At 43.2% G+C, this 13362-nt stretch overlaps 2 protein-coding genes across 3 annotated transcripts in view; both read right to left on the bottom strand.

The window, feature by feature from the left end:
• Positions 1–1174: 1174 nt before the first annotated feature.
• On the bottom strand, positions 1175–6514 carry plcxd1.1 (phosphatidylinositol-specific phospholipase C, X domain containing 1, tandem duplicate 1). Of its 2 annotated transcripts, none has more exons than XM_008407615.2 (7): positions 6136–6514; positions 5831–5963; positions 4862–5004; positions 4649–4777; positions 3292–3447; positions 2963–3143; positions 1175–2359 (listed from the first exon to the last, which is right to left on the bottom strand). In XM_008407615.2, the coding sequence occupies exons 2-7, from the start codon at positions 5937–5939 to the stop codon at positions 2115–2117; spliced, it is 963 nt and encodes a 320-aa protein (XP_008405837.1). In that variant the 5' UTR covers positions 5940–5963; positions 6136–6514; the 3' UTR covers positions 1175–2114. The 2 variants fall into 2 exon arrangements, with proteins under 2 accessions (XP_008405837.1, XP_008405836.1); XM_008407614.2 differs by having other exon boundaries at positions 5831–5979; positions 6136–6513.
• A 1253-nt stretch (positions 6515–7767) lies between these two features.
• The window catches only part of jade3 (jade family PHD finger 3), a 13000-nt gene continuing 7405 nt past the window's right edge, over positions 7768–13362 (bottom strand). Inside the window, exons 8-12 of the mRNA XM_008407616.2 lie at positions 12557–12724; positions 12353–12469; positions 10649–11101; positions 10158–10275; positions 7768–9149 (exon numbers count right to left, since the gene is read on the bottom strand). Coding sequence (XP_008405838.1) covers positions 8353–9149; positions 10158–10275; positions 10649–11101; positions 12353–12469; positions 12557–12724 — 1653 coding nt within the window. The 3' untranslated portion in view covers positions 7768–8352. The remainder of the gene's footprint in view (positions 9150–10157; positions 10276–10648; positions 11102–12352; positions 12470–12556; positions 12725–13362) is intronic.

Genomic DNA, 13362 nt, shown 5'->3' with positions numbered 1-13362 from the left:
TTCGTAGGTAGTCGGCCATTTTTCCAGAGGAGTCAGTGTATCGAAAAATATGATAATTATATCACATTATAGCTATATAATGTATAGTTTTAATCCTTGGTGATCCCAGGATAAAGTTAATTATCACATTATTGGTGATAAAATTATCACCAATAATGTGTTTAGGTCATCCTAATGTATTTTTATTTAATGATATATGTACAAATATTTTATATAAATCATTTTTTTAATCCCTTTTACAATTTGTATTTGCATTACATATTGAGAGACAGATTAATATACATTAGTCACCAAATGTGGCTGATGAGTAAAAATAAATGTACAATTCTAAGAGAACATGACATATGATGTTTCTATCCTCCATCTTTATGTAAGCGCATAACCATTTATAAGAGACACTCTGTATCTCTTATAAACATTGTGCACTGAGAATGTACAATTTTTTGCAAAGTGCCATTTAGAAAATCATTCTCACTCTGGTGATCCCAGCATTACGTGAAGCTGCAGAGGCGCCTCCACTAAACTCTTCTAAGAGATAAAACTGTCAATCTTGGTTCAGCACACCAAACCCAAAAGCCATCGGAGGACTTTGGTTATTTTTATTAAGTTATGATGCTGTGGCAGAACTTGAACTTTCTTGTGTAAAAAATAACAAAACAGCCACAAGATATATTTCAACAACTTACTACTCTATAAATTCATATTTGTGACCTCCCCCTGCATTGTTTTTTTCTTTTTGTAATTATTATTACTTTTTAAATTTGTGATCTTAAATTCAATAAGGTTTGTATTATGTTTATGGGTTTGTGTACAGACTTTGCTGGAATTCCTTGGAGACATGTTTTAGTAAACCATACAGGAGACATTCTGCTGCTTTGATTTCGAAGATGCTTTATGTAGAACAAAATGAAAGTATGATAATCTTGTCCTTTCATCTACATTTCTTTTGGTCTACACTTTTGTGTTCTTGCCAATGATGAAAATTTAAATATTGTTCTGTACTTGTTTTGACTTGTGTAAGGAAAAGTTAAAACTGACCAATAAATAAATAAATAAATAAATAAATAAATAAATAAATAAATATCTAGATCAGGTTGAGGTCTCAGTCTGTTAAAAGTCAGTCCTTCCATCCCACCGGCGCCACATGCTTCCTCAAGACGCTTCCTCACACAGATCACTTTCCACCTGCTTTAATTATACATTTCTGTATGTAAAGTGGGTGTTTGTCTTACACAAGTGCCTTGAGATGACAATTGTTGGAAACTGGTGCTAAATAAGCAACAACCTAAATAACCAAGAGGACAGAAATAATGCATCTTAATCTAAATAAATTAATTAAGAGACATAAATAAACTTCATGGATTGTGACATAAATAATCAGCTCTCCAACAGTTCAATAACGTTTTTTAGTTTCCCCTTCACTTATTCCAGACCGGAATGTTTCTTTAGGGATTATTGAAGTTTGAACAGCTCGTCTCCACAGGCACAGCGGTGCAGCGTTCACTTCCGGAGGTTAAAAGCCATTTTTTAAAAACAGAACAATCAGTGCCAGGTTCATGCAAAGAAATCCTTTTCATGCATTTTTGCATATAAACTTGCATAAATAGTTTCCACATTCCATGATGCAACCACAGGTCTTACAGTCGACGTGTCAAAGCTTTGACCGGCATAACTGCTCAAAAATGTTATTATTTACCTTTACGATTCCTTTACGGTGACAGCAGAGTTTGTGCTTCCTGCGGTGGGGAGGGAGTTCAGTTGTGCAGTTATTGCTTCGGTCAGCAAGTCGTCAAACCCGCTGCTGACTTGTGAAAACCGATACGGTGCGTTGCATAAAGCGCGAACTGAATGTAAACAAAGAAGTTCGGGTCAGCGCATTAAAAAAAAAAAACCCCAAAAAAACAGTCTGCTTGAACTGAAATGTGCACGCCGCTGCATCCCCGTAAGTGCATTTACGGTCATATAAATAATTCAAGAGGTAAAAATAAATAAATAAAAATGTTTTCATCAATCCGATCAAAACAAACTTGTGTAACGACTTTTCATGCTCTGATGTCTGCTCTGATGTCTGCCCTGCTTCTGCAGACGCTCTGCGCTTTTTCTAGAGCGAGAAGTCACGAGGACCACTTCAGCAGCTTCTCGTTCAGCGTGACGATGGTGGGTGCGAAGTGGCTCTCTGTGATGAAGTCCCCGGCGATGATGTTGAGGGAGCCCGCTCTGGGGCCGGGCGTCTGCTCCCTGACCCAGCCGAGCAGCGCCGGGTACGTGGACATCACCAGGTCCTTCAGGGACTCGGTGGGGTGGGTGCAGATGTACTTCAGGTCCTCCGTCAGGTTGATTCCGGTGACGAAGAAACCGCCTGGAACAGAAGAAAAAAAAACAAACATGCATTAAGCGCTTGTTGTGCGGGTGCTGTAAAGCACTGTGAAATTGGGCCTCTGTCTCTTTAAGAAGCTCCTGCTCTTTCTGAAACTCCGCCATCAGGAAGCCATCCCAACATAGCCCCTCTATTAACTCTTTTTTACCAGCAACGTTTTTATCAGCTCTTCACTGAGAAGCAGGTCATGTAATGAGCTCAACAGATGCTCAGTTCCACCAGGTGTTTGCTAATTGCTGCTGGCTAGTCTTTAGGAGCTGAGAGGGGGATGTACGAGGCAGGACTGCTCTGTGAGGTGGGAACTTCAAAGCTTAGAAACTTCAGTTCCAAGGGGGAGCTTCGTCCTTGAAGCGGAGGCTATGTCCATCCAGGGGTTTTGAACAGTTAAATGGTTGCCATGAGAGACTAAAGGATTCAAGAGCTCAAAAAAGTAAATTACATAATTCTACTCCTTTAATGTTTTCAAATAGTTTAAGCTAAATCCTTCAACTGACATTGTTCACATTGAGTTTCTGCAGAAAATGCCATCTTTCCAGCATTTTGCAAGCGTTTTCACTCTTGCAGGATTAACAATCGGCAGGTTACCTGGTCTACCGTGTTGCTTTCTGGCCTCAAACTCCTCGATGAGCGCCTCGGCTTTGCACTTGTTGGCCCACCAGTAGGGAATGTGAGGCCACAGGTCGCCGTGGGAGCTGGAAATGCTGTGTTCGTAGGACACAATCACCTGGTAGCCCAAAGCCCACAGATTTCGAAGAGTTAGCACCTCCTGAAACCGAGAAGTTCTCATCAAGTTCCTGTGAAGGAATGGCGCTTTGGATTATGTAGGCAAGCAATCAAAAGAGAAAACACTGAAAGAGTATTGAGCTATCAGGGGGGAAAAAAAAAACCAAAAGCATGAAAAAAGTTAACTGTACCGTTTTGGGGCAGAGTTTGGAGGCGAATGTGTCGCGAATGTTGGTGAGCAGCCGGACGTGGAGCTCCTGGTTCAGACCGAGGAAGTGGCTGAAGGACAGAAGCACCACCTCTTTGGGATGAGCGTCCAGCCATTCCTTTATCTCCGTGAGGACAGTCTGTCAACGAGAAGACGTCGTTTAAAGGGGCAACGCTTTTCTGTGAAAGCTCGGTAGCGGTAGCATCATGTTGTGGGGATGCTTTCTCAGGCAGAGACAGGGGGAGACGGAGTTCAAGGTCCACACTTGAAAACTGGCGAGTTTATTTTTCCCAATACATTTTAGTACAATAAGATTACAATGTAGTGATATTATGGTCATATATTTGTACTGTTAAAGAGACAGTACAAAAAAACTTGTAAATTTCTAACTCAAAACTTAGCATTTTGTCAAAAAGATGGTTTGGCAACAAAAGGGAGCCGATGGCAAAGACAAATGTCCAGCCAATTTGCATTTATCCATGATACAAGTAAAAAAAAAAAGCCAACTAGCTAGCTAGCAAGGGTTTTAGCATCTAGTTAGCAGTAGCCTCAAACGTTAGCGTGACAGTAAAGCCCGGCAAGAAAATAAAAAAATTGTTGAAATATATTGAAGATTCCTGCTGCATAATTATTGTACTGAAGGTTGACTTAAATTTTTTTTTTAATTTAAAACATTGGGGTTTTTTTATTTTAGATGCGTGAATTAAAGACTTTTTAAGGACGTGTGGACACTTAAAAAGTCACTGCGTTAAAAAGTCACTGCTTGGGATTTCTTCTATAGTACATTCACGGGTCAAATGTTTGGACCTGTAAATGAGAAAACGTGTCTAAAGTTGTGCTTTATACCGTGGACTAATTTCCAACATTGAAAATATGGGCAAAAATATGCCGACGCTAAATTCCTCGATGCTTTTCGTTTCAACTCCGGCCCCTCGGCTATTTGCTGCATGTCTTCCCATTCTCTCTCTCTGTCCTTCTTCCTGTCCAGTCTCTAATGAGTGCAGGTCACTAAAACCACAAAACTGTGAAAAATATTAGTAAAATAAAAGAAAAGAAAAAGAAAAACCTTCAGGTAAAAACCGCAACGATGTGAATAGAGAAATGTAAACCCTGCAGATTTCCTCGGCGGAACATTCAGCTGTTGGGTGTCGATAAATCCAGCCTGCGGGGCGGAGGAGCTAGTAAAACCAGGCTGACGTCGCGCTAAGAGGCTCTTCGCTTCCCTTATCTTTGGGTTTTTAGGGCAAACTCAGCAAGCCTCGGCTCGCTGGCGGTGGTTTACAACCCGAGGGGCGTTTTCGTACCAGAACTACTAGAATCTGTGCGCCTCTCGAGGTTACCTCGACGGTGAGCGTGGTGTAGACGCCGTGGTAGAAGTACAGGTCCGTGGAGTGGTCGTTGGGTCTCTGTGCGATTCTCAGGTCGCAGTATCTAACCCCGCAGTCCAGCTGCTGCTTTATGGGGAACTCCTAAAAAAACACACACACAGGATTCTCAGTGCTAGAGCTGCTGCACACCTCTTAACACGGTGCGCTACATCCCAGCTTTATTACCTGCGTTATCGCCCACTTGTACACAAAAGGGCGAATGAGGGGCTTCATGTATTTGTCCAGCTTCTGGAGCATGTCCGGCTGCATGGGGTCCACTGGAGACCGGTCGTTCATGTCCAGGCAGTATGTTACGGCGTTGTGGCTGCCTGAGTGGGAAAACGGAGAAATGCTTTGGGCGTTTGGCTCGTGAACAGAGCCCTGCAAGAACTGATCTTAACCTTTGGACTTTGCCATGTTTAAATCGCATCACAGGAGCGAGATTTTTTTGCCAAATAAAATTCTGAAAAGTGTGGCGTGCTTATATGGATTCAGTCAATACTTTGCGCATCGGCAGACTGAAATATAAAACATGCTTTCTTCTGTTCTTCTGTCTCAGATGTTTGGCTTGTCTCACTAAGTACTTAGATGATGGAGTCAAGCCGATGTCCTTATACAATTGACTTGTTGAGCTTTACATCATGTTATAAAGTTTTTCCCTCATCAAAAACACACCTAGAGTGTTGCCTTGACTCTTTCATGCATGTTTAAGAAATCTTTTAATCTCCATGGCAACCGTTCAGTTGTGGAAAACACCTGGGTGGACCCTGCCCCGCCTTCAAGATGCAGCTCCTCCTGCAGGCAATTAGCAAACATGGTGGAAATGTTCATCTGCTGAGCTCATCATAGGAGCTTCTTCGCTGGTTAAAGTGGTTGTTAAAAGATTAATAGAGGAGCCACGTTGTAATGACTTCCTGTCTGAAGGCGGAGTTTCAGAAAGAGCAGGTGCTTCTTAAAGAGACAGAGGCACCAATTTCAAGGTGCTAATTTTAAGTCATATTTATCACACATGGCTTCTTTTTTTTTAAGTTAACATAGTTGATTGATTGTGATATACAATGGCCTTGTGTGTCTGGTAAACACATAATACTGCCCCTTTAACACAGTGTTATCAGCACTGCAGAGAAAGAGGGGGCTTCCTGTTTATGACCCTACCCGGAATGGCCAGGTGGTACAGCGGGGTGTCCCACAGGGCGCATGGCAGGTGAGACATCCAGCTCTCCATGGGCAGCTCCCTCAGGCTCAGCTCGCTGCATCCGGACATGCTGAGCTCCGCCGCTCACTCTCCCTTAGAAAGCCACACGCTTAGAAACATGCATGACAAACAGGAGCACCGTGTAAGGAAACTTATCTCCTCATTTCCTGTATAGGAGCTAGGGTCAGTATTAGACTTTAATGAGGCGGAAACTTGTGCAGCGCGTGCTCCGGTAACGGGAGCTCTGCTCGTCTCGCGCACTTACTTGTTCAGACCGCAGCTGCCGACTCCCGACCGGCGGAACCGGCCGAACCACTGGACAACGGGACAGGCTGACTACAGCAGCACCAGCAGCGAGGTACCAAGACGAGCCGCCCATCCCGCAGAGCCCGGAAACAGAGCTGCTTTCTGCGCGGCCATCATTTCACAGCAGCACGTCCGAGAAGGGGGAAAAAAAAAATCTGCCGCTTCTGTTTTTGCATCAGCTCACTTTTTTGCATTGAGTGCGCATTTTTAAAAAATTTTATTTTAAGATTTTTATCATCGATCACCGATGGTTTAGCATGACTTCCTCCTCCTCCTCAGGTGCACGGGGCGGACAGCGCTGTTGTCCCGCCGGGAGTTGCAGCAGGATGATGCAGCCGGCTGACAGATCAGCAGATACGGAGAGGCAGTTCTCTTAAAGGAGCCCTCAGATTTAAATGGCTCTGCAGCGGAGCCCCCCCATACCCCCCTCTCCCCCCACATACACACACTACAGGAACAGTTTTCTTCCTCAAGACGGCGAAGGTGGAGAGTGCCAGGTGAGAGCACGTGAAGGGGTGTGGCTTTCAGGTACACCATGTTCCAAACTCAGAGGTCAGAGTGATGGCGACAAAATAAGCTTTAAGAAGATACTTTGAAAAGGATGGAGTGAATGGTTAGAATTTTTAAATAAAAAAAAAAAAACATTACTATAAAAGTTATATGATGCATTTGTACTTTTTTCCCCTCTTTTTTTTTTTTTTACCAGACTTGGAAAGATGCTGGACCTTTTCACCAGAACCATGTCTGACCACACAGATGTCTGCTTAACCCCCCCCCTCCAAGTGACTCTTTGGACCTTCCACAATAACTTTGCCTAAATTAAAATTCAAAACCACTGCATTACTCCCAAAGTGAAATTAAATGTCGCTGTAACTCAAATGATTCAATATTCCTGTTCTGACTTCTGTAGTACTTTCAGGCAACATTCATGAACGTATGCATAAATAAATATTTCCTCTTTATACACATCAAGCAGAACAAACTAATTCAGCTTCAGCTTTGTACTAGAACAGGTCCCCCCCCATGTAAAAATTGATGGAAGTGTCCGTTGTTGTATTTGGTTTGCTCAGATCTCAGCAGGTCAAACCCTGCTGAAGAAGGGTTTGACCTTCTTCAGCAGGTCAAACCCTGAAGCAGCACCAACTCCAACCAGAGAGGGGAGGGAAGCAGCCTGGACCATGAGATAGTAAAATGAGAACATTGTGACTAAAATCCCTCTGGGTTTGGTCTTCAAAGTGTTCTGGTTCCGTCTTTGCTCGAGTCAAAAGGTAACCAGTTCATTTTCTCTTCTTCCTACAGCTGATATTCTAACTACATCTTCAAGGCAGATCAGAAAACCATGAATCTGTGGTTTAAATCTTTAGGTTTGACAACGCTGCCCTCTAGTGATCAATTCAGGAAGCTGAAACGGATCACTGACCAGACGAGTATCGGCTTTGTAAAGCCCACTTCTGTGCTCCTTTTAAATTGGTATCCACTTGGTTTGTCGATGCTTCTGAGTGGGTTATGGTTTTCAAAGGCGAGTTTTTTAATATATAAATTAGTAAAAACTTTAGATTTGGCCTTTATGTAAAGAAAATAACCCAGCATGTTTGAAGCATGTATGCCACGTTTAATACTGAAACAGGACGTAGAACAGTAAAGATGGTTGTTTCACAGCTCGTTTTCACATTTCAACTCTGACGACAAAGGCTGCTCACGAGTCCCCAGGAAACGAGGCGGTTGGTCCGATTGCCGCCTCATAATACTTTTGCTGCCACCACTTTCATTATTGAAGGATACTTCGGATGTTGGTGCAAACTAAAACAAATAAAATGAAATAAAGACACGTCTCGTCCCATTTTGAGACACACATGTAGTGTTTTACTCACCGGAAACAAACTATAAACCAGTCGAGTGTGGAGCATTTGTTTTCAGAAAAGGCAGCTGTTGTGGAAAACAAAAACATAAAAACAAAACCTTACTGGACAAATGTAAAAAAAAAAAAAAAAAAAAAAAACATTTTGTAGTTGATTGTAAAAATCTCTCTCAGATGAGTCGATTTTGGCCGTTTCCATGGTCGGGTTCAGGACCATGTGTGGTCCTGAACCAGACACACTGCGTCCCGTTGTTGCAGCGCCGTTGGCGCCGTGGCTTGGTCCCTGATGAGAGGAGCTGGAAGCGTCCGCCGACGGCGTCACCTGGTCACCGAGTGTCTGGACCCCGCCGAGTGCTTCCCCTTACGCTGGACGTTTGGCTGCGGCAGCCCCGCCTGCTGACCGAGCCGACCTTTGGCCTCAGGTTCAGAGTCGCTCAGCTCTAAGTCGGGGCAGTACCCGTCGCTGTCCTGGTGTGGCCGTCTGTTTTTGGCTTTGTGTTCTAGTACGGGTTTGGCCCACTGTTTCTCCTTGGCAGTGCTCTTTCGGGACAGTTTGTCCGAGACCCGCAGGTCCTCCGTCGTCCGTACCAAGTTGATGGTCGCCTCCTTGAAGGATCTGCCGAAACGCTCCATGGCAGACTTGCAGAAGCTACTTTTGTCCAGGTCCTCCTTGGAAACGCCCCGGGTGCCTTGCGTCTGGCGGGAGCCGTCCTTCTGAGCCGCTGCCTTGTCCAGGGCGCCGTTGCACTTCACCGCGCACGCTCGGTCCTGGTCCAGTTTGCCATTGCTGTTGGAAGAGTGAGCGTGGTGCACGATGTGCAGGGCCAGATGTTTGCCGGCGGGCTTGCCGGACGCCGGCCCGCCGCCGGAGGACGACAGGCGACCGTTGGGTCGGTCGTCTTTGCGGGCGTGCAGCTGGGGCTTCCCCTGGCCGAGCCCCTCCGCGGCGTGTTCGTTGACGTTCCCGCTGTTGTCCGGGCACAGTGGCCCGTTGCCCAGCTTGGAGCTGCGGTTTCCGTTTCCCAGACCGGAACCTTTGGGCATCTTCAGTTTCAGGGTGATCCTCGGAGGAGGCCGGAACAGCATGTTCTCCACCGGGAGGGAGGCAGGAAGACCTGCAGGGGGTAAAACAGGAAAACATGGTTTAGACTGTGAAACCAAGCGAGACCGTATGAAACCCGACCCAACAAGTTGGGCCACAGCGTCAGGAAGCAGTGTTTCTGACGGAGTGTCGGGAGTTCGCTCAGATTGCTAAACGAGGAGCGAGACTCTCGGCAGATACCACGAAGGCCGAAGGTATTTCAGCAAAACTGGTTGAAAAGCGAGAGAATCCTTGCTTTAAGATATTTATGCCGTCATGAAAAATGATATTTAAGGAAATGTTAGCAAGATTTTAACAACATTTCAACTGAAATAATGCTCTACAAGAGGTTTAATAGATTTTTTCCCCCTTCGTGTTAAAAATGCAATTTTTCCAGATTAAATTTTCTAAAGTTCTAGGTTTGTTTCAAGATATATATTTTTTTAAATAAACCTCTCTGTAAATATGTATTATATCAGTAAATATCAGTTATTAGTCATAACAGCAATGTTAATATCAGTCCAAATGTTTCTACCGATACATAAAAACAAAAAAAAGAAAAGCATGAAAGGAAAATTAATTAATTGTGATAGAACATAAGGTAGGAAGCAAGTAAGGAACGAAGGAAGGAAAGGATGTTTAGTAAATATACCAGAAAAGAAAATTTAAGAAATGCAAGGAAAAAAAAACAGGAGAGAGAACATACAGAAAAACAAAAAGATGGAAGTAAAGACACAATATTTAAATATTGTGTCTTTACTTCCATCCTTTTGTTTTAAAAGAATAAAATCTGGAAATACAAAAATTTTTTCCAAAATCCTCATTTTCTAATCTTATATGGCTCTAAAAAATACTGAAATTAAATTTCCTTCTTTTCCAGACAGTTTAGAAACCCTGAACATCCTCCTCCAAAGACGACAGTAATGCAAGATTTAGGTAGCAACCAACTCACTAAAAAAAAAGTTAAACTGTAAGTTATTGACCACAAATGCGCAGAAACCACACAGAGATATAAAAATAAGGAAATGCCTCTTGTCCTCACCAGTGGACATCTCCTGGTTGAGCAGCTTGACATGCAGATTGAACATTTGCTCCTGAGCTTTACTCTGCAGCAGCTTCAGCTTCTCCCGCCGGCTCACCATGTAGCAAAGATTCCTCACCTGCAGACAGGAACGAATGGAAGCCGGCATGAAGACCGTTAAACAGCAGAAAGTGAACTGCATGTAAAGAGTCGTTATCTAGCTGGAAAACAACATCAAGCATGTTTAATATGCATATATTATGTGTGTGGCGCAAAACGAGCTGAAGACTCCAAAAGAAACGTTGAATAAAAATCATGTCAGGTTATAGTAAAATGTCGCAACTTAAGAGTCTGCTAGACTGTCTGGTTTATAGAGAAGTGACTAAAACCACTACTGGGCAGAGGGAAATGTTTTGTTTTTTGCTAAAAATACACCGACTCAGCATTATGCACTGCTACACTGCAGTAAAAATGGAAGTGAAGAAGAACAAAAAGGAACCAAAAGCACCCACCCGCTCCAAATCCTGTCGCAAGTGCATGAACATGCGCATGCGCGTGTGGATGCTGTCCTCCTGCGGCTGCAGCACCAGGTTCTCCTCCTCCTCCTTAGGGGGCAGCAGAGGCTTGTTGAAGCTGGACTTCCTCTTCAGCTTCCAGTACTGGTAGATGAAGTCCAGCGGGCGCTCGGAGAGCCCCAGCTCCTGCGCCAGCTGGTCCAGCTGGATCAGCGTGTAGAACTCCTCCTCCAGCTCCTGCAGCCTCTGCGCGCGCTGGCCCACCTTGGCCGCCTCGCCGGGGGCTTTGGAGCGGCCCGGGCTGAGGCCGGTGTCGCCGGGCTTGCTGTGCTTCAGGCAGAACGACTTGAACTTGACTTCGTCGCCCTCGTCCAGGATGGTCTTCATCTCCAGGCTGTGCTCAAAGGCGCAGGTCACGTGGAACGGGATGGTGCAGTTCTTCACCGAACACTGCGAGCAAAGCCGAAATGTTAGCGGCGCGACGGTTTTCAGTGCTGATGTCATGTTGAGCAGTGATCAGGGCTGAAATGATTAACTGTAGTTGTCTAAATAATCGTCAATTTAGCAATCTTTTAATCGTTAGCTGACATACGCAGCTCTGGAAACAAAAATGGAGACACAAACTTAAAATGATCAGTCCGTCTGATTTCGCTTTTTATAGGTTCATGTTTGAGTAAAATGAACATTGTTTAATTTATGAACTACTGACAACATGTCTACGAAATTCCAAGCAAAATTGTTTTATTTATTTGCAGAAAATTAGAAATGGGTGAAATAACGAAAAAGATGCAGAGCTTTCAGACCTCAAATAATGCAAAGAAAACCAGTTCATGTTGATTTAGAAACAACAATACTGATGTTTTAACTCAGGAATAGTCAGAATATTTAGTAGTCATATTTGGTGGAATAAACAGGAGGTTTTCAATGGGGTTCAGTGCAGAGGGCTCTTTTTTTCCAGAGATATATATACACTCACAAAAAGACATTTGCTGAAAGAACACAATCAGAGCAGTAATTAAGCCAAAATTGTACAAAATATATACATATTTTGCATTTAAGATAAACAAAAAAAAAACAACCTGTAAATATTTCTTTCCAAAACTCCTCAAGTGGCAAAGTTTAAACTTCACCCGGTTCAAATCTTTTTATCTAAAAAAAACGTAAGTCACATTAAGTATTGATATTCGGCCAAGCAGAAACGGCTGAACTTTTCACATGCTGGATGTCAGAAGTATGTTGGGTTGTTTTGCGACATCTCCATCCTTCTCTACAAATGATCAAGCATTCACTAAATGAAAACTTGTGATTAGGCAATAAAATGTTCATTTTCTTATTCTAAAAAAATGTATTCAATCAAATGTGTCAATTTATCTGATTTAATCGTCAAAGATTCGACAGATTAATAACTAGAATATCGGTAACGGTTTATTTGACGGGGTGTCCACAAGACTGACATAAACATGACAACGTCTGTCATGAACACGAAGGAGTCTATGAATATTTATAGCTGTTGTCATGAAGTGTCATTTGGAAAATGATGACACTTCTAATGAAAATTTGCATTAAAAGTGTAATTAAAAGTGTCAGCTTAGAATTAGCTGGTAAATAATGACATTTTTATGCAAAGTTGCATTAAATCTTACATTAAAAGCAAATTAAAACAGTCAAATTTGCCTTAAAAGTAAACTGAGCCACACTCACCTGAATGCATGCCCCCGTCTTCAGTTTGCACAGACTGCAGATGAGCGACCAGCGGCTGGGCGGGATGTGGGACACTTTGGTGATGGGCTCCATTCGCTCCGGACAGGCGATGCTCACCTGGAGCGAGAGCCACCATTAATCAAATGCCTGCTGCAGGCAGATGTGCAGCTATCAGGGGGCACTGGTGTAAGGTCTCACACACACCTCAGGTATCCATAGGGCGCAGCTGACATGAGCCCATTTGGTGCCGGCGCGCGTGGCCTTCATGGCGCCGCCCTTCTTGGGGCACAGCAGGCACTGGGGGTCGATGCTGAGGACACACGTCCTGCAGAGCCAGTTTCCCACAGGCACTTTGACTATACCGTAGCAGGCCTGAGAAGGAGGCAGAGGCTTAGAACGGGATCCAATTACGGGATCATCGTGACGTGATGCACAGCCAGTTGAACACTGGAACCACGCTAGGGCTGCAATGATTTATCGGGTTAATTGTGATTAATCAATCATTGAAATAATCAACTAATTTAGTAATCTTTTAATCATCAGCTGAGGTATACAGACTCCAAAAAAAGGCCTTGTGTTGAAAGAACAGCAAAATCGATTAATCAAATTATCTATTTTGGAGATTTTTGGAAAATTTACTTGTTTTTTCCCCCCATCAAATCATTTCTGAGGTTTCCAGAGCGAAGTCACTGAAGAGCAACCATCCTGTTTGACAAGCAGGATGGAAAGCTTCGCTTTATTTGGTCGTTGAATTTGGCTCACAGAAGGAATTATTGAAAAATAAAAGACAGTTATTTTTTAAAGATATTTTTCTGTCATTTGTACATTTTTTAAGGACAAAATGTAAAACCAGATTAAAATCGGGAACTGAGCTTCTCTTGGTTATTTTCTACAAGACATTTGGATAATTTTAAAGTTTGGGTGTACGCCTATGTTGAAATTACAATTTCAATTAAAAACTGGAAAAAAAAAAAAACACACTGGAAATCAAATTTGATATATTATATAAT

This window comes from Poecilia reticulata, linkage group LG4, assembly GCF_000633615.1.
Source record: "Poecilia reticulata strain Guanapo linkage group LG4, Guppy_female_1.0+MT, whole genome shotgun sequence".
In the NCBI taxonomy this organism is placed as follows: Eukaryota; Metazoa; Chordata; class Actinopteri; order Cyprinodontiformes; family Poeciliidae; genus Poecilia; species Poecilia reticulata.
This window is presented reverse-complemented; position numbering and strand designations above follow the sequence as displayed.

Bases quoted from the DNA above. Each gene is read 5' to 3' on its own strand.
- plcxd1.1 (XM_008407615.2), bottom strand. From the start codon at position 5,939: ATGTCCGGATGCAGCGAGCTGAGCCTGAGGGAGCTGCCCATGGAGAGC. The intron at 5,005-5,830 runs GTAGGGTCATAA...TTTCCCACTCAG, and splicing joins GTACCACCTGGCCATTCCGG to GCAGCCACAACGCCGTAACA. The intron at 2,360-2,962 runs GTAACCTGCCGA...CTTCTGTTCCAG, and splicing joins AAAGCAACACGGTAGACCAG to GCGGTTTCTTCGTCACCGGA.